The 26,505-nt window shown below is 41.2% G+C and overlaps 1 protein-coding gene across 2 annotated transcripts; it reads left to right on the forward strand.

Annotated features, from left to right (window-relative positions):
* Positions 1-1,095: 1,095 nt before the first annotated feature.
* On the forward strand, positions 1,096-23,159 carry LOC147000342 (uncharacterized). Of its 2 annotated transcripts, XM_085833322.1 has the most exons (4): positions 1,096-1,199; positions 10,280-10,406; positions 10,626-10,686; positions 12,051-23,159. In XM_085833322.1, the coding sequence occupies exons 1-4, from the start codon at positions 1,197-1,199 to the stop codon at positions 13,090-13,092; spliced, it is 1,233 nt and encodes a 410-aa protein (XP_085689448.1). In that variant the 5' UTR covers positions 1,096-1,196; the 3' UTR covers positions 13,093-23,159. The 2 variants fall into 2 exon arrangements, with proteins under 2 accessions (XP_085689448.1, XP_085689447.1); XM_085833321.1 differs by lacking the exon at positions 10,280-10,406 and having other exon boundaries at positions 1,096-1,594.
* Positions 23,160-26,505: the final 3,346 nt, after the last annotated feature.

Here is a 26,505-nt window from a genome sequence, read left to right on the forward strand (position 1 = left end):
TGGAGACAATTTCACATAAGTAGTTATCCCCCTTCTACTTTTTAAAAGTACTGGCCAGGCATGTCCTGTTTGTTTGTTTGTTTTTAGATTTAGTAACATTTAAAAAGTCCTGCTGTGATTATTTTAATTCAATGAAGCTGAAGGTATGAAGATGGTTGTTGTCAGTCTTTGTATTGATTTATTTGTTTTTAATGAGGCTTTACTGGATATTGTCTTCTTTCAAATTGTCTTCTTCCTTCCCTACATTTTTTAGCAAGGTGTTTTGTTTATTCATTCATTTGTTTTGTTCTGTTTTGAAACTGGCATTAGTAAGTACTTATTTCTTCAGAATTGTGGGAAGTACTCAAGATCCGCTGAGATATCAAGCAACGTGAACTGAACAAGCCCTTGATTTTTTCTAGTTTCCCTTGGCAATGAATCTGCTCAGCCATTATTGGACTAGGAGGACCACTGTCTGTGAGTCATTCTGTTAAATCCCCTTTCTACATACATAGAGAAATTCATCCTATGAGATGAGGTGCGTTTTTCTGTACTAAGACAACTGTGGTTTTTCTCCACCTTGCCACTGAGGAAGATGTGCTGGCTAATAATAGTGCTCTACAGTTTGTCATGTTTCCTGTTTTTTTTACCCCCCAAGGTTGTTTCATACTTTTTTGTTGAAAAGGAGCTGCAGTTTCCCTGAGCCCAGCATGAAGCCACAAAACAAAACTCTTGTTTCCTAAAATCCTCTTTAATGTTAATATCCTGATTGATACCTCCACTCCAAGTTCAGTAACAGGCTATCCACCTTGAAGAAGGGGAACTCCTGTGAAGAAAGCTCAAGCAAGCTACGAAGGAGGTCATGGTGAGTGCAGGACCACTGCCCACAAAGGGGAGGAGCAGGCGGCTGAAGAGCCTGAGCTGAAATGGTGTGTCCTCTCCCACGGCTTGGAGGATAGGCACAAATGCTACTGGCGTGCAAATCAGACCTGAGATCTGGAAAAGGTCTGACCCAGAACTGGAAGCTCTATTTAACCTTGAGGAGGGGTAAGACTCACTGGCCAATCAAGGCCCCCGGGCGGAACTGCCAGTCAGACAATGAGGAGGGTTCTTCCGTGTGGCTTGCTGCACGTTTGTTTCGGCTGTGCAGGCTTTAATGGTTATTTTCGTTCTGCTTGTGCTGTGAGGGGACCTCAAGTAAGCTCCGAAGTTGAGACATGGTGAGTGTGAGATCACTGCCCACAAAGGGGAGGAGCAGGCGGATGGCCGGAGCTGCAATGGTGGGTCCTCCCCAGGGCTGCATGGGACGAGAGATAGACGAGGCTCTTGGTGGACAGGCACAAATGCTACCGGAATGCAAACCACTCCCGGGATCTGTAAAAGGCCTGGCCCGGGACGGGAAACACACTTTAACCTAGAGGAGGGGTAAGGCTCACTGGCCAATCAAGGCTCCCCTGCGGAACTGCCAGTCAGACAATGAGGCGGGTTCTTCGGATGCCTTGCTGGAAGTTTTGTTTTGGCTGCGCGGGCTTGAATGAGTCTCTGTATCCTGCTTTGAGCTCTGCTGTTGGGTGCTTTGAGGGGACCTCAAGTAAGCTCCGATTTTTGAAACATGGTAAGCGCAGGGTTACTGTCTATAATGGGTAGGGGCAGGTGGCTGAGCAGTGCGAGCTGAGGTGGTGGGTCCTCTCTGGGACTGAATGGAAAGCATCACCCAGATGTAACCAGATGTGGCCACCTGTGCGGTCCTTTGTGATGCTCCTCACTTGCTAAAACAGGTGGTGAACTCTGAATAACATCAGTATCAGGGCGGAATCTGCTCTAAACATTTGGACTAGGGGCTTGCTTGTAGAAATATCATGGGCAGGATGCCAAACTTGGAGAGCCCTAGTTTCTCTTGAATCTTCTATGTTTTGCCCTTACCATTTATCTATTAGGTGTAAGATCCATTTGTAGTTAATTTTGTAGAGCTGTTAAAAGGCATCTCATGTGTTGGGTAGCACTCCCATATTAAGCTGAGATGTAGTAGGGTAGAATTGATGATGTAAAGGACTTACCAAGCTTAGGAAATAGTGACAGTAAGTAGCATTTAGCTGATGGAGGACTGCGTCAAAAACACCCCACAGATTAGTATGCTAAGCAGGCTGGTTAGAGACTAGGATGCTAGGATTTACATGTTTGCTCACCAGGTTTGTCTAAACATCTGGCTCCAAACCATAACAAAGGAGAGAACTGTGATGTACAACCAGCCACTTGGTACATGCTCATAACAAAAAGCAGGTCTGTAACAAGCTGCTCAGTCCATCATTAGAGTCACAATCAACATTAAGGACTGGTGTGCCTGAAATCCCCATTTTCTAATTGAGAAAAGCATAGTTCTGCCACATGGGAAAGACTACACTGGTTGACATCCATTTGAGAAGGAAAAACATCTATGTGCTTGCAAACAGGAGCCGAGCATGGCTGTCCTCTGAGAGGCTCTATCAGCAACTGAGACAGATGCAGATACTTACAGCCAACCAATAACTCCAGTCAGGGACCCCTATGGAACAGTTAGGGGAATCAAGTAACCCAGATCCCTCGTGGCTCACAAAGACTAAGCCATCAACCAAAGAGCATACATGGGCTGGCCCATGGTCCCAGGAACATATGTAGCAGAGGACTGCATTGCCTGTACTGAGTGAGAGACTATACACCTAATCTTGTAGAGACATGATGCCCCAGGGAAGGAGAATGAGGAAGGTGAGGTGGTGGTGGGTGAGTGGATGAGAGGAGTGGAGATGGGGTGATCGAGCATGGTCTCAAAGGCAAAGGGGAGAGGGAATAGGTAAAGCATCCTGAGAGGGGAGACCAGATAGTGGTGCAATGTTTGGAATGTAAATAAATAAAACAATTAAAAAGAGAGAGAGAGAGAGAGAGAGAGAGAGAGAGAAAGAGAAACACTGTTGTATGAAGGGCTAGCCTTATCAAGTAAGTCTTTCCCTAAAGCCCTCATGAATAAAGAATGACAACTCCTTCTCAAACCCAGGAACATACTTGGCAGAGCCAATAATGGACTGGGGCCTAGCCCTTGGGAGCTTTTGCTATGACTACAATGTATTAAGAATAAAATAGAGCTCCTTTTCTAAAGCCAGGAATATCCTTGGGAAAGGTGGTAATGGTCTGGGGCCAAGGCCTTCATGACAATTTATATCCTCAGAACCCAACTCTTTCTGCCATGTGGGGCTGTGGTTATTAGTTGTAAGGCCACTGTAGGCTGTAGGCTTGGCCAGTAATGTTCTTTTTTTTTCTTTCTTTTTTTTCTGGTTTTTCGAGACAGGGTTTCTATGTGTAGCCATGGCTGTCCTGAAGACCAGGCTGGCCTTGAATTCAGAAATCTTCCTGCCTCTGCCTCCCAAGTACTGGGGTTAAAGGCCTGCACCACCACTGCCCAGGAGTAATGTTCTTGAGATAAGGAGTAATCTTGTGCAGCTTCTTAGAAGTCTCCCATTTATTTCCATCTTCTCTCTGTAAGTAGTATACAGGATGCTATTCTTAAGAGCTTTACTTAGCACAAGACATGGCTCCTGCAAGATCTCCCCATCACAACTTTTATTCATTCTTTTTTTTTCGTTTTTAAAGATACACACACACACACACACATATATATATATATATATGTATATGATTGCTCTCTTCAGACACACCAGAAGAGGGCATTAGATCCCATTACAGATGGTTGTGAGCCACCTTGTGGCTGCTGGGAATTGAACTCAGGACCTCTGGAAGAGCAGTTGGCGCTCTTAACCGCAAAGCCATCTCTCCAGCACACTTTTATACATTCTACCTTCTACTTTTTGGCTTTTTCATCCTCTGGGTCCTTGGACTTAGTCCCCTGTCACTGAAAAATCAACCTTTGGATTAGGGCACTAGTGTACTTAAGAAATAGTTTCTGGAATATCTTTGCTGTAAAAATCTCCCATCTACCTCATTGGCTAGACTTGCAGTCTCCTGTCCCTGTTTAAACTGTCCAAACTATAACATGAAGCCTGATCCTAAAAGAGCATTAGATAGAGCTGAGTTTGTGCTATCATTATAGAGATTTTTTTAAAAAGTAATCTTTAATTTTGTATAGAGTGATTTCTCCCTGGGAAGGCATGTTAAGTCTAAGACTACTGTATCTTCAGCCTTTTAGAAAGATGTTTCCAAAAAAAGCTTTTTTGACTCAGGTCACCTTGCTGCCGGTCTGTTGCTCCCCATGGAAATGACCTTGCTGGCCTCTTGATTAAACTTCCTAAATTCTTTAGTTAAAAGGCTGTACCCCAAGAGAGTTTTAAAATCACCCATTGGAGTCATGTAGTGAACTGCCCATTGCAGCAACAGGAAAAGGATGTGCATGTGAAGCATGGCTTCTGCCTTCAGACCAGTACATGAGGAACTGTGTGCACTGCACAGTGAAATAGGATAGGCAATAGCTACATCACAGATTAAAGTTTAAGGGAGTCAGCTGCAGAGAGCACCATTATGAAGAAAAACCTTATACAAGCAGGGTGAGTGATTTTGTAATTTCCTAGCATGTATTAATTCATGTATGTGAAGAAAAACAGACCAGATTGCAGGGGTGAATAATTTGGGTATGTTAACTTGAGTCAGTGAATATTGAATTACCAATGTTGTCCTGTGGAGGTATGTGGAATGCTCACTGATACAGTTAAGTCAGCTCAGAAATTTGAGACAAACCATTGGCTGTGCTGTGTTTGTCAGCAGTAACATTGCACATAGGGACAAGGTCACACACTGTCTTATTAGTGTCATTCTCTCTACCAGGTATGTCTGCTCTTTTTCAAAGTTAGTATACCTATGTGTTTTGTCAAATATATTTATCTTTTTAAAAAGTTAATTGTTGGTATTACTTTTTGAATTTCATTTTCTTTACCACAGCTGTAATCTCTTGTTTGTTTCTATTCTCCAAAGTTTCCTCATCATTAAGAATTAAAGTTTCCTCATCATTAAGAATTTCATTCCTTTTGCTCGGAGGCTTTGATATTTGTTTCTGTTTAGAGCAGTGTATTCTGTAGCTGAGACTTTGGTCATTATATGTAGTTAAGACTTGCTTTGAAGACCTAATCCTGGCTCTGCTGCACTGTACCTTCAGGAGAGTCATACACCTTTCAGTCTGGGCCCTATTGCTCAGTGTAAAGGAAAAGGCATTAGTGAATGACAGTCCTCTATCCTCCATGGCTTTTTTTGAGAATTATAGATAAAGAGGGACCCATGTAACAATTGAATTCATCGACCAGCTTTAAAGCTGGTGAAGTCAGCACAGAAAGGCTGTGGAGGAAAGAAAGTGGGAGTTTCCTGTTTTGACAGTAGTTGGCTTTAGCACTGAGTACTCAGGTAATCAATTTTAAGTGATCAGTAAAAGTCAAAACTGGCCATTTTGGAAACTTCAAGAATATGGATATGGAACTTAATTTATTCCTAGAGGCCAAATTTCTGTAGTTACACTAGTTCAACCAATACAGAAGATCTGTACAAACTGGTGTCACTGTGCATATCAAGATTGTTAGGGCTAGTGAGATGGCTCAGTTGGTAAGCACCGACTGCTCTTCCGAAGGTCCGGAGTTCAAATCCCAGCATGGTGGCTCACAACCATCTGTAACGAGATCTGACTCCCTCTTCTGGAGTGTCTGAAGACAGCTACAGTGTACTTACATATAATAAATAAATAAATCTTAAAAAAAAAAGATTGTTATATTTTTGTCTGAAAGTGCACAACCTGAGAGAAAAGGTATGAATAATATTTGGTGTGCTCTAATACATATGTCTAGTCTCTGAACAATATTGGACCATAAAGCCTGTTCAAACTTTTTAAATAATTTTTGAGAATTATAATTAATCATTTGAACCTTCTCATTTTTTTTCTACTGCTAAGTCTCAAACCCTGGGACAAATGACTGTGGTGCCTATCTAACAGATCAAAGTAGATGTGGCTGTCAGTTCTCTCTGACATTCCTCAGTTCCTTCCTGTTTCAAGGTGTGCCTGGTAGAACTGCCCTCTAGGCCAGGGGTTGGTCTGTCTGTCTCTCAGCTGCCCTTCCTTATGTAATCCAACCATTTTGTTAGCTGGTCTTTTTTTATCTATAATTTACCCTCCTAATTGATAGGTTATTTCTTCAAGGATGTTAGGTTATTTCTCTGCCTTTGAAATAAGCCAGTTGAATCCAGATTAAATTAGATTAAATGTAGGTTTATTGGGGAAGTCTCTTTGGGAGGGGTGGCTTGAGAGGGAAAAGAAAGACATTAGGTTGTGTGCACAGAGAGAAGGGAAGGGAAGGAGCAAGAGGAGACCACAATGTCTGGATCATATAGGAAAGAGCCTCTGAGAGAAGCCAGCCCAGCCTCTGGGCTGGAAAGTTCAAATTCGGGGGCAGGTTATGCAGATAGGGACTGATGGGTGCTGGGAAAACCTGGAGGCCAGGTCTGCTTTGATATGTAAAATGTATACCTCAGTCCCTTGTCTAGAACACTGACCTCTTGATCTGGTTCACCCTCTACCTTGTACCCTCTTCTCTCTGCTTACTTAGCTTGGGTCATCCCCACTCTGAAATTTCCCAGATGTCCCCATGTCTTGCTATACTCTCCCTTTTATCAATAATAAAATTTCTCCTACACCATAACTAGGAGAAGCCATGTCTTTTCTTTCATTTCTTTCTTTTCACTCACCTCCCATTGACCACTTCTTGTTTTCAAATTAATGGCCACATTTTGCTTTAATTGTTGTTACTATTTGATTTGACAGAAGTTTGGCTCTAGGACTTCCCAGCTATGAGGTAGAGATGACTCCACTGGATATTATGTAATGGAATGTACATACAAAGGACCCTGTGCCATGGAAGAGTAACAGGAAGTCCTCTGGGAGACTGGAAAGTTCTACTAAAATTCAGATTTCCCAGAGTAGGGCTCTGTCTGTCCCTAGGGTGGAAGGGCAGAACTAGGAAGGCCTCAGCTGTCTGAGTCATTTGATTTCTGATCCCCTAGTAGATCTCTCTGTCCTGAGGCCTAGCTTGGTTGTCTAAGCTAATGAGGGACTTTGGACAGGCCTAGCAATCAGGATCACTAGTGGGAGGTAGCTTTCAGGTTCTTTCAAGGATTGTCCTGATGTAGGTGTAGAGAGCAGTGAGGGAGACCATGAGCCATGTCATGGTGAGTATGGGGGGCACTCCAGACCAGGAAGAGCATGCTGAGTCTTATCTGCTTGAACTGAGATGGCCTGTGGGTGGGACTGTGGTTCAGTTTTGGTCCATGTGGTGGCTTGGGCAGAGGCCCGTGACCTCTTACCTTACCTGAGTGTGTATTCCCTGGATGAGTGGGTGAAAAGGGGGATGGGATGAGATGAGATGTGACAGGAAGACACTGAAACCCTGGTAGTGGAAAGTCCTGGTGCTTATAATATCCCTTTCCAGTGTGCACACACAAGCATTGCTTTTGGTGTGCCGTAGAAGACAGATTGGAAAATTGAAGTTCTAGTTTCTAGAATTTTTGAATTCATTTTTCAATTTATTTATTTATTTATTTATTTATTTATTTATTTATTATATGTAAGTACACTGTAGCTGTCTTCAGACACTCCAGAAGAGGGCGCCAGATCTCGTTACGGATGGTTGTGAGCCACCATGTGGTTGCTGGGATTTGAACTCTGGACCTTCGGAAGAGCAGTCGGGTGCTCTTACACACTGAGCCATCTCACCAGCCCCTTTTCATTCATTTTTGTGTGACAACTTTTATAAATAGTTTTGAAAGTGGTATAAAGGAGGTGATGGGGATCATCCTTTGGTAGTACTTGATCAGAATCTTTTTACCTTTCCACTAATACTATGTACCTTGGCATGATTCAAGGAAATTCAATTTCAGGGTACAAAAGGAGTTTCTGAGATGCAGAGGTATGCATACCTAGGAAAGGTATGCATGGTGTTGGGTAGGTGGATAGGTGATATACTTGAGGTAAAATTGCACAGATTTACATTCATATAACATCATTAGCTACCACAAACAACCAGGAAACCATGTGCTCTATGCATTCTTATTATTCCATGTTTATGTGTGAGTACAGTATACAGAGTTCCCATAAAATGACAGAATTGCAATGGATCCCAGAAATCTCCTCAGCATATTTTCCAGGTACTTGAAATAAATTTAAAGAAGTATCAGACTTCTCCTGCTTGTTGCATTTAGATTCATGGTGGCCTAAATTATAAAATAACCTAACTTCTCATTAGTAGATGACAAGCTGGGTGCCTCAGGAGGACACTGAGGTGAATGAGTGAAGACGATAGCAATGGTTAAAGGATTATACACTTATAAAGGATTATACTCTCACAGTCAGTGCTATATCCATTACAAAACAGCATGTAATTACAGCTTAGGCACTGTCAATCTGCCCAATTCTTTCTCCCATCTGATTTTAATCTTTAATGCACTCTCATTTGGCAGATGAGCATGAGAGTTTCAGCCATCTTGTTTACACTACTGGTAACACTAGAAAATGAATGGCAGAAAGAACACAAAATCTAGTTGAAAAAAAAAATCACCTTCAGAGGGTTGTTACAACATTTTTTTTTGGTTGGTATGTGAATTTTTTGTAGCAAGAGTTGTTTCAAAGATGATAAGCAAATGTGCTATTATAGGATACATTAAAATGCAGAAAGTTGCTTTATTTGGATGGTGTGGGAGCTTTCTGCTAATGAATCATATTGCATGAAAAAGTAAAAATGGCATTAAGAAACAGACTGTTTTGTTTGAATTTAAAGAATGACAGTAAGTTATAGTTAAATAAAAATGTCTTTGACAGCCGGGCGTGGTGGCGCACGCCTTTAGTCCCAGCACTCGGGAGGCAGAGGCAGGCGGATTTCTGAGTTCGAGGCCAGCCTGGTCTACAAAGTGAGTGCCAGGACAGCCAGGGCTACACAGAGAAACCCTGTCTCGAAAAAACCAAAAAAAAAAAAAAAAAAAAATGTCTTTGACAAGTGTCTCAACTTTTTTTTTTATGATCAAAAAGCTAAACTGAGGTGGTGACACTTTGATTCTTGCTTTGGAGAATGTGTTTAGACATTTAGTATTTTTATATATCAGTTTATATATGTTTAATATATAAAATTAATGAAGAAATACTGTATGACATTACATATGTAGTTCAGTTTTTAAAAATACTTGTTTAAACATTAGTTTTCCTTAAAGAAAAGCAAGGCTACTCTTTTGGAATGAAATGAGCAGGAAACTCTGTAATTCTATAATCCAAAGTCGTGAGAACTAATACAAGAAAGTGACCTGGGCTTGTTTCCTGTGTGATACAGATCTCACATTGCTGAGAGCAAAACTTCTGATTTAACAGATGTAGACAGCGCCCAAGAATGAGCTTGTCATAAACTCCTGTGTGATGCTCACCTTCTAAAGAGACAGAATGATAACTATCTGTCAAAGTCATTCCTTTCTGGTCTTTCCTATTTTGCTTCTCTATGTTCATTATTGCTTCTCTCCTTTGCATTTACAATTAGGAAAAATTGAATTAATGTTTTTAAATTGGAATAAATTCTTCTCTTATACAATGTACACTGACCACTGTTTTTCATCCCTCTAATTCTCATAAGTCGAGCCTACCTTCCCTCTTCCCCAGATCCACTCTCCCTGCTCCATTTCCTCTTCAGAAAAGAACAAACCTCCAAGAGTAGACAGCCAAAAAAGACCAAACAAGATACAAAACAAAAGGCAATAGACCTCATACTGAGTCTGGAAAAGGCAACTTCAATAAAGATCTCTGAATTCTTTCTATGTTTTTTTTGTTGGCTTGACTGCATTTTGCAGGGGAATGAGGGTCTTAATACACACCTCTTGCTGTCCTGGAACTTGTAGCCCAGGCTGGCATGGAACTCAATGACATACACCTGCCTGTGCCTATGGGATTAAAGCCATGAGCAAACATACCCAGCTTGCCCATCATTTTTGTATTTTGTGATTGTTCATACAATTTCTCTGATGTGTGCTTAATAATGTTGATCTGTTTGCCTCTCTCCTTCCCCCTCTATCAATTGTAATTTGTCTTGCAAGGCTATATCCTATTCAAAGGGTTCAGAAGTGACACAGGTGAACACATAATTCAGTTTCCTTCTAAAATAACTTGCTGATTAGATTATAACTTCTGTGTCAGGAAATAAGTGGAGGAAGCACCAGAATTATGTGAATATATTGTCAAGGAAGCATATATTTATTTTACAGTGATGTTAGTATCATGCTTTGTGTTGTATACATGTATGGGATATTTTAGGATGCAGTGACTTATGATGATGTGCATGTGAACTTCACTGGGGAAGAGTGGGATTTGCTGGATTCTTCCCAGAAAAGTCTCTATGAAGAGGTGATGTTGGAGACCTACCAGAACATCACTGCTATAGGTAAGACTGTGAATTTTCTTTTGCTTTTCAAAATAAGGGAACACATGTTTTTTTGTTATTGATCTTATGTTATTTCAATTGAAAATGAGGAAGAATGAGCTGAGTAAATCAGGTTCAAGGAATGTTCACAGCTTTCACAGTACTGTGCAAATTCACTGTAACTTGAATTTTGTCTAATTTCCAATACTATATCATTTATTTTCTGGTATTGTGTTTTAGGCTACAACTGGGAAGACCATCATATTGAAGAACATTGTCAAAGTTCTAGAAGACATGAAAGGTAATTTTCTTGTGCAAGCTGATATAAATATGACTGAGGAAATTTTAGTATTTCTTAGAAGCTCTAAAGAAAAACAAGAGTGTAAAATATCAATCCTTTAAGTGTAGCTATGATTATAATATTTTCACAGAACCACGTACCTCAAGTCAGTTACCTGATTTGTGTTTACAAGGCATTCCTCTAAGAAAAAAGATAAGGATACAGTAACTTAACCAATATCTTTATTTGATTTGTAGCTGCATTAGAGCTATGCTGTAGAACTACCAATCGTTCAGTCTCATAACACTTAGATATTGCAAAAGGTATACACATTGAATAGGTTATAGCTCCAAAACCTAATTTTTAAGAGTGCATGCCCCATACCTCACTTCACATATCCTTTTTTTTTTTTAAGAACTATTTATTTTATGTATGAGTACACTGAAGCTGTTTTCAGACACACCAGAAGAGGGCATCAGATCCCATTACAGATGGTTGTGAGCAACCATGTGGTTGCTGGGAGTCAAACTCAGGACCTCTGCTCTTAACCACTGAGCCATCTTTCCAACTCCCATCCAAAATCTTCTAATAAGCAAATAGTCCATGGTAAAGTTGATGATGCTCATATACTTGTAGTGACTTTGCGAAGTTTATTGAGAGGGCAATTTATGAGAGTCAAGAATGTTGTCTTGGACAAACCTTAATCCACATGTTTATGAGGAGTGAAATGTCAAACTGTGTGAATGCAGTGTGGAAACTTTTCATTTGTTATTCTTCTTTTAATACGTATATCATGTGTCACAATGTATAAAAGCCATGTGAACATAGGAAAATTGAAAGAAGCAATTCCCTTGTTTCTGTCTCAGAACAATGAGAAGATATGTAGTATTCTGCCTTTGGTAGGCTATCTGAATATGATATAAGTTTGCAGTTACTAGGTTTTCTGAGTTTACAGGGACAATGCCCAAAGTCAAACTGCAGAAAATCCCTAAGGTACTAGGTATTTGGCAATTATTCTCTTTGTCCTGGTTCACTTGGAAATGTGGTTTGACTCATACTATATGAAAAATTATAAATGCAGTCAGTGTGGTAAAGCTTTGACTTGTTCCATTGATCTTCAGACATGCAAAATACATCATATAAAAATCTCATATATAAAAAGGATGTTATAAATGTGAGTCATGTAATAAATGCTCTTACCATGATGGATATCTTCAAAGGTGTAAAACAACCCATAATGAGGGGGAACACCATGAATATAAACAAAGTGATAAAACCTTAATATCTGATTCATCTTTACCATTAGACCAAATTATAAAATTCATATAGACTGTTAAAGTGTTTGAATATGGTAAAACTTTCACATGTGCCAATTATCGTTGCAGGCATGAAAGAAGTCATATTGGAGAGAAACCCTATGAACATAATCAATGTGGTAAAACCTTTGCATGTTACAATCATCTCCAAATACATAAGAGAACACATACCGGACAGAAACCTTATGAATGTAATCAATGTGGTAAAGCCTTTTCACAACAGAGTAGTCTCCAATATCATAAAAGAACACATACTGGAGAGAAAACATGTGAATGTAATCAATGCGGTAAAGCTTTTGTAAGACCCAGTCAACTCCATACACATAAAAGAACACATTCTGGAGAGAAACCCTATGAATGTAATCAGTGTGGTAGAGCCTTTGCATATCACAGTAATCTCCAATATCATAAAAGAACACATACTGGAGAGAAACCTTATGAATGTAATCAATGTGGTAAAGCCTTTGCAGTTCAGTATAGTCTCCAACATCATAAAAGAACACATACTGGAGAAAAATGTTATGAATGTAATCAATGTGGTAAAGCCTTTGCATTTCAGTATAGTCTCCAATATCATAAAAGAATACATACTGGAGAGAAACCTTATCAATGTAATCAATGTGGTAAAGCCTTTGCACATCACACTAGTCTCCAATATCATAAAATAAAGCATACTGGAGAGAAACCTTGTGTATGCACTCAATGTGGTAAAGCTTTTGCAAGACCTAGTCAACTCCAAAACCATAAAAGAACACATACTGGAGAGAAACCTCATGAGTGTAATCAATGTGGTAAAGCCTTTGCAGTTCAGTATAATCTCCAAAAGCATAAAAGAATACATACTGGAGAGAAACCTTATCAATGTAATCAATGTGATAAAGCCTTTTCACAAAATAGTAGTCTTCAATATCATAAAAGAACACATACTGGAGAGAAACCTTATCAATGTAATCAATGTGGTAAAGCCTTTGCAGCGCACTATAGTCTTCAAATACATAAAAGAATACATACTAGAGAGAAACCTTATCAATGTAGTCAATGTGGTAAAGCTTTTGCACATCACGCTAGTCTCCAATATCATACAAGAACACATTTTAGAAAGAAACCTTAGAATGCAATCAATGTTGTAAAGTCTTTGGTGTAAGACTAATCTCCAAAGACATAAAAGAACATATACTGGACAGAAACCTTATGAATGTAATCAATGTGGTAAAGCATTTAAAAGTCACAGTCATCTACAGCAACATAAAAGAACACATAGAAGAAAGAAACCTGGTTATTGTTTACATATTGACATAAGGAGATACAAGTATGTTTAAAATTGACAAGAAATGGATTGTGATTGCTACTCTTGGTTTTCAATATAAGATATAAAATGGAAAGCATAGGTCCAGGCATGGTGGTACATGCCCTTAAACCCTAGAAGATGAGCATCGAGCAGATCTCTGAGTTCAAGTCCATCCTGATACAGAACAAGTTGCAGATGAAGAAAAGCTTAGGTCTAGGCCTGTGGATACAGACAGAGCCTTGCAGATCTCTGAGTTCAGGACAGCCAAGCTGAGGCAGTAAAGGAGTTGGAGAAGAGAAAACTGGTGATAATGTAATAGAAGGGGCCATGTCCCAGGCCCAGCAAGCAGCAGAACTCAGCAGCTTTGATTACAGTTACATGATTGGATGAATTTCAGAAGAGACTTTGAACTTTGGACTTTTAACATTTTTGAGACTGGTATAGATGATGGGGACTTAAAGTTGGACCTCATGTATTTTTCATTATGCTATGTTTAAGTATGGTCCCCATATATTCCTGTACTCCAACAAGCTTATGGGGGCCAGGGAGTGGAATGTGGGAGTTTAAATATGTTTGTCACAGGGAGTAGCTCTATTCAGAGGTGTGACCTTGTTGGAGGAAGTGGATCACTCTGGTGGTAGGCTTTGAAGCTCTACTCAGTGCATAACAGACCCTCCTGGTAGCCCCTGAAAGACAGTCTCTTCCTGGATACCTTTGGATCAAAATGCAGAACTCTCAACTCCTTGTCTGCCTGCATGTTGCCATGCTTCCTGCTATGATGAAAATGGACTAAACCTCTGAAACTGAAAGCCAGCCCCAATTAAAGGTTTGCTTTTATGAGAGTTGCCTTGGCCATGGTGTCTATTCCTAGCAATGGAAACATTGCTAGAGACAGAAACCCTGTGAGTATATGGTGAAGCCTTTGCACTATTCTGTAGGCTTCATCATCATGAAAGAATATGTACTGGAGAGAAACCTTTTGATTGTATTCACCATGGTTAAGCTTCTTACTATGGTTAAGAAGGAATGACTTTGACAGATAGTTATCATTCTGTCAGTTTAGAAGGTGCGCATCACACAGGAGTTTATGACAATTTCATTCTTGGGCACTGTCTACATCTGTTAAATCAGAAGTTTTGCTCTCAGCAATGTAAAAATCTGTATCATTCAGGAAACAAGCCCAGGTCACCACTTTCTTGTGTTAGTTCTCACGACTTTGGATTGTGAATTACAGTTTCCTGCTCGTTTAATTCCAAAGGAGTTGTCTAGCTTCTTTTTAAGGAAAACTGAGGTTTAAACAACTATATAAAAAATAGAAATACGTATGTAATGTTATACAGCATTGCTCCATTAATTTTATGTGAAACATATACAACGTGATACATCAAAATGTTAAATGTCTAAATCCATTCTCCAAAGTAAAAATAAAAGGGTCACCATCTCAGTAAGGCTGCTTATTTGTTCAGAATAAAATGAAGATGAGTCACCTGTCATCCATTGCTATCATCTTCCTTCATTCAGTCAGTGTCCTCCTGAGGCACCCAGCTTGTTATCTACTAATGAGAAGTTAGGTTATTTTATAATTTAGGCCACCATGAATCTAACTACAACAAGCATGAGAATTCTGATACTTCTTTAAGTTAATTCCAAGTGCATGGAAAATATATGGAGGCCATTTCTGGGATTCCTAGCAATTTTGTCATTTTATGAGAATACTGTACTCACACATAATCATAGGAGAATAAGAATGAACAGAGAACATGGTTCTCTGTTTTTTTTTGGGTAGGCAAGGATGTTATATGGATGTAGATAATATGTCCAAACGCATGAGATATATACACTATTTACATGCCATTTTACCTCAAGTATAACCACACAACACTGTTTCACTAATTTTAGTTGATATCTGTAGAGAATCTCAATGTCTGCCGTAAAAATTTGTTTTTGTATGATAATAAGCAGTTGCATGTCACATTCAGATTCATTGTTCAATTCTAAACCACATTTAATTTTCAATTTTTGTCTTTTCAATTAAATCATATTTGGTGGGATTTATGTGATGAAAAATAACATGTTTTGTGCTACCAAATTCTATCCTAAACTCCCTTTTCTATGGCTTTGTACACTTTTTAAAAAATCATTTTCAGTTTTATACACTTACTGTAGTTTGATGTCTTTTACCTTTTTATACTACCATAAAAACTATTAAAATGATGTATTCCCTCCCAAAAAAGGATGTTTGCTATGCTCAATTTGCAGCACACATTCAATAAAATCCAAAGAAAATTCATAAGAATTTATAAAAGGAGAGCTGATATCAAATCTATATGGCATGCGAAATAACTCAATAAAATTTTTAATGAGATTACTAAGGAATGGTACACACTTTGATACAATGTGACTTTTGTTCTTACCACAAAGCTACAACAATCAAGAATGTGTACAATATTTGAGAAAGAATGAAGGCAAGGACTAAAAAATATTAACCCTAAAAATAAACATGTTTTCATCCAAAGAATTAAGAAAAATCCAACCGAAAGAACATGTACTTGACCAATGTTATGTTTGGCTGTACATGTATAGAAATTAAACACAGACTTTACAACTCCTACAAAAATAATTAAAAGTGACTCCTAAACTCTATATTTCTGACTCTCCAGTTCCTACTAATCTATCAAGCAGAGGCCCCATATTCTAGAGCTCTCTTTGGGAACAGAGGTGATCAGAAAGGTAGGCAAGGGCTCTGAAGCCCCTCAGGCACACTTGTGGTTTCAGGCAACACCAGCCTTACTGAAGAACACACAAAACCAAGTTGAGGATTAATCTAATGTCTGCTTTCTGACACAGGGTTTGCAACACAGCAAGTAGAACTTGCCCTGTCCACCCAGCCAACACCATACACACCTAGAAAACTTCTACAACTTAGAAACTCCGGTTCCACCTGGAATTGAATTTCCCAGAATCATGCCGGGGCCAATGGTGGTATCAGAAAGGTGAAAATATTCTGATCAAGTATTGCTAAAAGATGATCTCCATCACTGCTTTTACACCACTTTCAAACACTTTATAAAATTTGCCACACAAAAGTGAATGTGTTTGAGCCTATTCCTAACCCCTAACCCTTATTATCTAATTATCTATTATAACTTATATCTAAGTACACTGTAGCTGTCTTCAGACACCATTACGGATGGTTGTGAGCCACCATGTGGTTACTGGAATTTGAACTCAGGACCTTCGTTAGAGCAGTCAGTGCTATTACCCACTGAGCTATTCTTTAGCCCCTAACCCCTAACCCTAACCACTAATGCTAATCCTAGCCCTAATCCCTAACAGCAACCCTAACCCTAGACCTAACCTAACCCTAATCCTTTTATCTGTTGACTCTTCTCAATGATGACTGGACACAGTGTAGAATTAGGCTTAGATTACTGCCAGTTTGTCATTAATGTTTGTCTGAGGACAGAGACTTTAATTCCATATGGATTTCCTTTAAGTCTCATACTAAGTCCCTTAAATACCTTACTTATTCCTTCAGAACTTGCAAAGATTTGTAGGTTTTTTCTCATGTTGGAAAGTTCCTTCATAATCTATATATAAATCCTACTTTGTTAAAACTATTTCAATGTTTACATCATTCTAACATTTTATATTTGTTAATACCATAAGATACAATAGGTTTAACAAATAAATCCACAATCTATTGTAAGAATATTCCGGGGAGAGAAATAAGCAATGTTTATCCCCTCTTTCTAAGTTCTCAATGGCACCACATTTCAAAATTATCATAGTTCAACCAAAGATGCCAGTGAAATTATTGGGTTTTACATACAGAATATTGACAAGGTGTTTCTTATGAGACCTGGATATCCTAGAATCAGTCGCAATAAAAATGCTTTACTCACTATGTATGTGAAGAAGTATTAAAAAAGTATAGCAAAGTAAAAACAAAATTCGAGGCTTTTGGGCCCAGGCTTGGGAGTGTAGCCTTTGTGGCTTAGTGCTCCAGGTACTGGTCATAAAACAGATAGCGACATTCCTTCCTCCACCCACCTGCTTCCTGGGTTCAATTCAAAGAATGACACCCTGACCATTACTGGAACCTGCAATGCAAATGTGCTATCTTTAGGGGCTCTTAGATTGTTAGGGGCTCTTAGAAACTGTCTTGAGAGATAACCTGACACTTGTGACTTTATACTTCCTTGTGACTCTTAACTGGTATTTTTGGTATTTTCCAACAACGCCCTCCCCACCTCCATGAATTGTGGTTTCTTCCTTTAAATACCCCCTTACTCAGCTACTCAGCGCGCCATGGTCCTCTACCCCTGCGTGATGTATGGCCATGGGCCCGAGAACGCTCTCGAATAAAAATCCTCTTGCAGTTGCAGCAAGATCGTTTCTTGTGGGTGATTTTGGGGTGTTGCCTCTCCTGAGTCAGAACGTGGGGGAGTCCTCACGTTGTGGGTCTTTCATTTGGTGCATTGGCCGGGAAACGCGACCACCCCTCACACCCGAGAACCGACTTGGAGGTATGGGGATCCCCTCTTGTGTGTGTGTGCCGGCCGGTGTCTCTGTTTTGAGTGTCTGTTTTCTGAAACGAACATTGGAACATGTGCTTGTTGTGTTGGGTTATTTATGTCTTGTCCTATGTTTCTGAAGCATGGCGAAGTCTGAGTTCGGATCCATCTGAGTTTATTAAATTTGTGTCTTGGTTTTCGGGTTGCGAGATTGTGGGTTCGAGTCCCACCTCGTGCCTTGGTTTTACACCTGGCAGAGTGAAATTTGTGTCTTGGTTTTTGGGTTGCGAGATCGTGGGTTCGAGTCCCACCTCGTGCCTTGGTTTTACACCTGGCAGAGTGAAATTTGTGTCTTGGTTTTCGAGTTGCGAGATCGTGGGTTCGAGTCCCACCTCGTGCCTTGGTTTTACACCTGGCAGAGTGAAATTTGTGTCTTGGTTTTCGGGTTGCGAGATCGTGGGTTCGAGTCCCACCTCGTGCCTTGGTTTTACACCTGGCAGAGTGAAATTTGTGTCTTGGTTTTCGGGTTGCGAGATCGTGGGTTCGAGTCCCACCTCGTGCCTTGGTTTTACACCTGGCAGAGTGAGGAACAAGTGTGCTTCTCTGGTTTTGGCCGTCTAGGTAGAAATGGATGCTGGTGTTTGTAGACGATGGGGTGATGGGGTCTGAAATGTGCGCGCGGTCGGTATTTGCAGCTGTCCTTTTGGGCCGTAAGGACCGGAGGACTGTGGTCGGCAGACGTGCTAGGAGGACCACAGGCTGTGGCCCTGGGGGACGCCCTGGGAGGTAAGGAGAGCCAGGGACGCCTGGCCGTCTCCGGATCGGTCAGAGGGACCGAGTTCTGTTGAAGCGGAAGCTTCCCCCTCCAAAATCGTCTAATTCTCTTGCCTGCTTGTAGAGGACAAGAAAGGGTCGAATGTGTCTGGATCTGTTGGTTTCTGTTTTATGTGTTTTTGTGTATGTGTTTAGAGCTATGTGAAAATCTAGAAAAGCAAAGGTAATTCTCATAGGTGCTTTATACCCTGACTAGAGATAGTTTACACCTGAGATGTGAGAGAATGGGTTTTGAGAAAAGCAGTACTCTCCGACTATCTGGGGATAATTTGGTAAAAAAATAAAATAAAATAAACAGTTTTAATTGGTCTTTGGAGCCCTGCACCTGTAGTTAGGAATCTAGTGTGGCTAGAGAAGCCCTGCTAGGAGCTGATTATAAACGCTGCTCTTATAGGGACCACCAGCTTCTCAAGTTCTTAAGTTCTATGGTAAGGGAACAAATGGCTGTTTTTCCTACAAAAATCTCTGTGCTTGTGATTATTGGATTCATCAGGTGACAAGGTGCTCCTCTCTTGAAATTACAGCTAGAAAAATTAAGAATTTTGTTTGGTTTAAATGAACAAATGTATGCGGCCATTTCATTTTTGTTTCTAAATAGTTTCAAAAGTATAAATATGTTTTTATATGTCTTGGTTATAGATTAGTGGCTCATAAGTTATTAGTTATGATTAAAAATTTGTAACATTGGTAACAAAAAGTTGACTTAAAACTGGTAACTCTGGGTTAGAGTAATTTAGAACTACAACATGCAGCATGAGACAATCCATGGGAACAGGTCTCTAAAGATACGCCTAAATTGAGTAATATTCTATGTAATTCTTATCCTAGAAATCCGATTTATAAAAGATAAGATTTAGGGTAGTATCTTTTTGAAATATTGGCAGCTACACCTTCTTGTGTTTGTGTGCAGGAACAGGCCACCAAAATTTGTAGCAAGTAATGTTTTTGGAGTTCATTTTTAAAGAAAAAACTAGATTGTTTTCACTGTTAAAATTGGGTTTTGCTACTCAAAATTGTGGTTGTACTCTTATGTTACAAGAGAAATTAAAGGTTTCTCCCAAATCGCAGCCACCAGCCAATTCGGCTCCTCCAAAATCTATGAAGCCTCCTGAGTGGCCTAGTCCACAACCTTCCCCTTATCCACAGCCTCAACCCCAGCTGCCGAGGGAACCCTAAACCCCTCGGGGTGTCAAGAGGCGGACCGCTGCGGGTACATGGAACTGCAGAGCACAGAGTCCGGGCGGACTCTGGTGGACCCGCCCAAACTTTAAACCCTTCAGTACTGGTCATTTTCCTCTGTTGGTATTTATAACTGAAAAACTAACCACCCCCTTTCTCAGGATCCCCAACGCCTCACAGGGTTGGTAGAGTTCCTTATGTTTTCTCATCAGCCTACTTGAAATGATTATCAACAGCTGTTGCAGATGCTCTTAACAACCGAAGAGCGAGAGAGAATTCTGTTAGAAGCTAGAAAAATGGCCCGGAAGCCAACAGCGGTTTACACAGCTACAAAATGAGATCAACATGGGATTCCTTTTGACTCGCCCCAGTTGCGACTGCAACATGGCTGAAGGTAAGGAGAGCTTGAAAATCTAACGCCAGGCTCTGGTCTCCAAGGTGCCTCAAGATGGGCCCACTAATTTGGCTAAGGTAAGAGGTAATGCAGGGGCCGATCGAACCTCCCTCAATGTTCCTTGAAAGGCTTATGGAAGCCTTCAGGCAGTTCACTCCCTTTGATCTTACCTAGGAAGCCCAGAAGGCCTCAGTGGCCTGGCCGGCCTTCATAAGGCAGTTGGCTCCCGATATCAGAAAGAAGCTTCAGAGAAAAGAGGGAGACAGTTAGGCGATCTAGTGAAAGAGGCAGAGAAAGTGTGTGTGAGAGAGAGAGACGGGAGGCAGAAGAAAGAGAAAACAGGAGGGATCGTAGACAAGAGAGAAATTTGACTAGAATCTTGGCCACAGTGATAGGAGAGAAAGAAAAAGACAGGATCTAGACAGGAAACCTGGGCAACTGAAGACCGAGCCTCAGCTAAAAAGACTCAGCTGTGTCAGACTGAAGTTACTTACTTGAGATACACCCTTCGAGACGGGAAGTAGTGGCTAACTACGCCAAGGCAAGTAAGAAAATTCTTGGGTACTTGCTGGCTTCTACAGACTCTAGACACCTGGGTTGGCGACCTTAGCTTCCCATTGTACCTCCTAACCAAGGAAGGGGAAGTGTTTGTGTGGATCCCAGATCACCTGAAAGCCTTTAGAAAAATAAAACAGGCCCTACTGATGGCCAGCCTTTGTCTGACCTAACCAAGCCTTTCACTCTTTATGTGGAAGAGAGATCAGGGGTCACCAGAGGAGTCCTTTCTCAGACTTTGGGACTTTAAAAAAGGCCAGTGGCTTACCTAACCAAGAAGTTACACCCTGTTGCCAGCGGGTGATTTTCTTGCCTGAAAGCTATTGCTGCCATAATCTGCTTGTCAAGGATGCTGATAAGCTCACTCTGGGACAGTAACTAGCTGTAATGGCATCCCACGCTCTTGAAAGCATTATCCAAAAGCCCCCTGACTGATGGATGACTACCAATGCTCCTGTGACACATCAGAACTTTTTGTTGACTGAACGAGTGACCTTCGCTTCATTCCACCTGCTGTCCCACTGCGTGAGACTGCACCTACTCATCACTGTGCTGAGAAACTGGTACTTGAAATGATCTGAAGGATCAGATCAGCCTTGGCCTGAGGGTTCGAGCTGATGACAGTAGCCTCGAGGTTAAAGGTAAGCAGAAGGCGGGGACAGCAGTACGGTGGTGGACAGAAAGCAAGTGATCTAGGCCAGCAGCCTCCCTGAAGGGACGTCGGCCCAGAAAGCTGAACTTGTGACTTTGAGACAAGCTCTATGAATGGCAAAAGAAAAGTCTACACTGACAGCAGGTATGCTTTTGCCACTGTACGGAGCAATATACAGACAGAGAGGGCTGTTGACATCTGCAGAGAAAGACCTAAGATGCTGTGGCTAAAGAAAATCAGATGGCAGATCTAACTGCCAAACAGGTGGCTCAAGGAGCAATGATTCTGGCAGTCAAAGAGCCTAAAGATTATTATGACATCAGAGAGACCAGCTTTAGATACACCCTGGAGCACTATCGAGTTATGGACAGTATTTGACTTGGCCTGGGGGCCAAGAAATTCAAAGGTGTGGTTAGGTCCTTTGACTACTATGTTACAGGACTCTTTGACTTGGCGGAAGAAATAGTCAAAAGCTGTAAGGTAATGGACCTGCCTTCGTTGCCCAGGTAAATCAGGGACTGGCCAAGATATTAGAGATCGGTTAGAAGTTACATTGTGCATGCAGGCCCCAAAGCTCAGGACAGATAGAGAGAATTAAGAGACCCTTACCAAATTGACAGCGGAGACTGGCGCTAATGATTAGATAGCTCTCCTACCCTTTGTGCTCTTCAGGGTTAGAAACACCCCTGGACAGTTTAGACTGATCCCCCTATAAATTACTCTACAGGGGGCCCCCTCCACTGGTAAAAATAGCCTCTGTACATAGTGCTGACATGCTGCTTTCCCAGCCTTTGTTCTCTAGGCTCAAGGTACTCCAGTGAGTGAGACAGCGAGCAAAAAGGCAGCTCCAGAAGGCCTGCTCCAGAAGACCTGCTAGACATCTCCACGCAGAAAACCTTGAGACTCTGGTGGAAAGGCCCTTATCTTGTACTCTTGACCACCCTACTTTCTACCTTTATGGGACCCCTTTTGATTTTGCTTCTGCTTTTAATTATAGGTCCATGTGTGTTAAATAGGCAAGTCACCTTTATTAAAACAAGAATTAATGCAGTGTGGCTTTTAGTTTTGAGATAACAGTACCATGCCCTAAAGGATCAACTATGTCAGGGAGAAGATAGTGTCTAGTTCTAAGATTAGAACTATTAAAAAAAAAAAGGGGGGAATGAAGAAGTATTAAAAAAGTATAGCAAAGTAAAAACAAAATTCGAGGCTTTTGGGCCCAGGCTTGGGAGTGTAGCCTTTGTGGCTTAGTGCTCCAGGTACTGGTCATAAAACAGATAGCGACATTCCTTCCTCCACCCACCTGCTTCCTGGGTTCAATTCAAAGAATGACACCCTGACCATTACTGGAACCTGCAATGCAAATGTGCTATCTTTAGGGGCTCTTAGATTGTTAGGGGCTCTTAGAAACTGTCTTGAGAGATAACCTGACACTTGTGACTTTATACTTCCTTGTGACTCTTAACTGGTATTTTTGGTATTTTCCAACAACGCCCTCCCCACCTCCATGAATTGTGGTTTCTTCCTTTAAATACCCCCTTACTCAGCTACTCAGCGCGCCATGGTCCTCTACCCCTGCGTGGTGTATGGCCATGGGCCCGAGAACGCTCTCGAATAAAAATCCTCTTGCAGTTGCAGCAAGATCGTTTCTTGTGGGTGATTTTGGGGTGTCGCCTCTCCTGAGTCAGAACGTGGGGGAGTCCTCACGTTGTGGGTCTTTCATATGGAGACAATTTCACATTACATAAATAGTTATACCTCTTCCCCCTTTTAAAAATACTGGTCAACCATTTCCTTTTTAAAAAAAATATATATATAAATAAAGAATTAGTATCATTTTAAAAGTCCTGCTGTGATTACTTTATTCAAGGTATCTGAAGGCATGAAGATAGTTGTATTCTAATTTAGAAGATAGGAAAGAAGCTCCATGCTGGATCTTTAAATTATTATACTGTTTTTTAAATAAGGCTTTAGTAATTATGAATATCTTTTAAATTATTAAACTGTTTATGTCTGTATATTCATATATATGTGTAATATTTAAAAGCACATATTCATTATTCTTATATGAGTAAGGACACTGACTAGGAGTAGTAAACTGTTGTGTCCGGCCAGCAGATCACAGCCTGGGTTCTAGCCTGGAAAGGCATTTTGGAAACCTGGAAGAGAAGAGGGGCTAGGCGACAAGAGAAAGAAATGCAGCTAAGACAGGCAGATTCTGATCAAAGCTCAATTCTGTTCCGCACGCAGTTATGAAGCAGGGGAAGGGGGCCCGATTCCCGCCAAATAATCTCGGGGTCCAGTAGCAGGGTGACCACGTGTATGGCTCCAAACAGCAAAGCGGCAGGTTCCAGCAGTGGGCGTGGCAGAACGATTGAGCGGGAAGCTCCACCCCTGAGCAAGCAGGTTTCAGGCTGGGGGAGGGGAGACTACAGTAAACTCTTTAAAAGTAATTCAGAGTCTAATATATGTCTATGAGGGAATCAGGTTTCTTCGAACTTGGGATTCTGCATATTCCACTTATATAGATCACTAGTGGAAAAGGGGATGTGTGTCCTGTATTGTCTGCCCTGCCCATTGTGGGGGGAGAGGGGCAGTTGCCCACAAGGGCAGTGCCAGTGTGGTGGAATCTGTCTGCTTTGGTGTGTGGGATCCTGTGTGAGGAGGGCTAGCTATCTTCCCTCCCTCTTCCCCAGGGCCTGGATCAGCATCTGCCTTTTGCAAGGGATGGGTGTGGACCAGGATAGAGTGATAAGGGACTAGGAAGGAATTTTCCTCAGGAGCTGATGGAACAGCTGGCTTAAGATTCTTTGACAGTTCCATCAACTTGAACTGTAAGATCATTGGGGTAGGTGGTAGGAAAGGCTTTAGCTGGTAGGGGGGGCTCTCTACCAGATATTGCCAGACCATGATGTATGGAACCTGGTCGGGTGCCCAGGATTTACATACACAATACTTTGAACCAAGTAGATAGTAGGGAGGTGGGAAGTGTGTCCTCCTGGGCATCCCACTTTGAAAGCTGGCCATTCTTTCCTTCAAAAAAACCAATCTCCCCAACAATACTGTCAAGTCCAAATTCCCCACCAGGTGTTTGAAGTCCTTGAAGTGTGACTGGACTAGCTCCAGTGGGGTGCAGCTAGTGGTCTGTTCCATGGTAGTTCTCAAGAAAATAAAAAGAAGTAAAATGCAAAGATGGAAACATGAAAACAAGCCTATGGGGCATCCAGAAAAGAAATCAAAAGAAAGCTGATGGCAGCCTATTCCAAAAAATGGGCTCTGCCAATCAGGAGGGTTCTGCCAGTCTTCGCCAAAGCCTGTGTTGGACTGGTGTTCTCTGACTCCAAAGGAAAGGAGTCCAGAGACAGCAGCCTATCCCTGGAGCAGGCTCTGCCAGCTGGGAAGAACCTGTTAGCTTCCATCAGAATTTGTGTTGGAATGGAGCTCTCTGTATGCAACTGAAGGGAGCTGGACAGCATCCTCCCAGCTCCCAGGCCAAAAGGAAATTACCAACTTGTCTGCCTTACTTCCATTGGCCTCCAGGTTGTGAAGACAAAAGAAAAGAAATTACCCCACACTGAACAAGACAAAAGACTACTCAGAATTTGACATAGCCAAGATACAGCAAACTCAGGCACACCCTGACTTATCCATTGCTAGGAGAGTCAATTGCTCTAAAAAATAACAACAACAAAATCCTCTCTACTATCAAGTCAAGGGGACCTCTTTATTTCCCTGCCAAAGAACCAAATGTAATGGTCTGGAAAATTGCTGAAGGACGTCCCCAGACTTAGATAGTATGCAAAAATGGAGAATGTTTATTCTGCAGAAACAACCAGCATTCAAGGACTTAATCATTCTCTAGAATGAAGACCCCAGATAAAGGCATGGAAGCCTTCTTATAGGGAACCAGGGGACTCTCTAGAAGGATTAGGTATTCTAAAATTGCAATCAGTGGCTTCTAGGGAGTTGTGGAGTCCTATAGTCCATTCTGAGATAAGATATTTCTCCATTTTTGTGGTTATCCCCAGGCTGTTCTTTGGGAGAGGGTTTTATGATCTTGTGCTGGATTTTATGGTCTGCTTCAGAACTGGTGTCATATGTCCTAGTTTCTAGGACTTATGGTCTATTCTTGAAGCTGGTATCTTTTTGGAAATCAGGCCTGGTCCTCAAAATGGAGACAATTGGGGTTTATATTATCCTTTCAAAACAATACACAAGATCTGGACAAACTGGTGTGGGTGCTTATAACACAGAATGTTGCTTTTTTTTTTTTTTGTCTGAAAATGCACAACCTGAGAGAAAAGGTATGGATAATATTTGGTGTCCTCTAATACATATGTCTAGACCCTGAACAATGCCAAAAATAAAGCCTCTTTAAACCTTTAAAATAATTTTGGGGATTAAAATTAAATCATCTCAACTTTCTCATTTTTTCTACTGTTAAGTCTCAAACACTAGGAAAACACTAGGACAAAGAGCTGAGGTGCCTATTTAACAATTCAAAGCAGACCTTGCTCTCTGGTTCTTCTTGACATTTGTCAGTTCCTACCTATTACAAGGTATACCTGACTGACCTATTCTCCCTCTAGCCCAGGAGTTGGTCTGTCCTTCTCCCACCTGCCCTTCCTTATGTAATCCAACCATTTTAGTTACCTAGTCTTTTTCATTCTATTATTTGCTCTCCTGACTCATAAGTTATTTCTTTGCCAGGGAAATGAGCCAATTTAAACCAGATTAGATTATATTAAAATGCAGGTTTATTGGGAAACTGCTCTGGGGGGAGTTCAATGTACAACTGCCCTAGGCCAGGGAAGTCACCTTGGGGAGGAGGGTGGTGAGGGGGAAGTGAAAGAGAAAAGGTTTGTGCACAGAGAGGAGAAGGGAAAGAGACTGAGAACAAAATGTCTGGGCTGGAAAGTTCAGGGTTGGGAGCAGGCTACGCTATGTAATGCACCTTAGTCCCTTGTCTGGAACACTAGCCTCTTGATCTGACTCTTCCCTCTCACTTCTTCTTTCTCCTTATATGGCTCAGGGTCATATCTACTCAGAACTTTCCCAGATGTCCCTGTGTCTGGCTATGCTCTCTCTTTTATCTATAATAAAAT

Source organism: Mus caroli, unplaced genomic scaffold (genome assembly GCF_978045245.1).
Source record: "Mus caroli unplaced genomic scaffold, Mus_caroli_1 scaffold_18, whole genome shotgun sequence".
NCBI lineage: Eukaryota > Metazoa > Chordata > Mammalia > Rodentia > Muridae > Mus > Mus caroli.

What these genes read in the sequence shown, in the direction of transcription:
- LOC147000342 (XM_085833321.1), top strand. Translation starts at nt 1,456, where the DNA reads ATGAGGCGGGTTCTTCGGATGCCTTGCTGGAAGTTTTGTTTTGGCTGC. An exon ending in GCTCCGATTTTTGAAACATG is followed by an intron (nt 1,595 to 10,625) that starts GTAAGCGCAGGG and finishes ATTGTGTTTTAG; the next exon opens with GCTACAACTGGGAAGACCAT. An exon ending in AGTTCTAGAAGACATGAAAG is followed by an intron (nt 10,687 to 12,050) that starts GTAATTTTCTTG and finishes TTATCGTTGCAG; the next exon opens with GCATGAAAGAAGTCATATTG.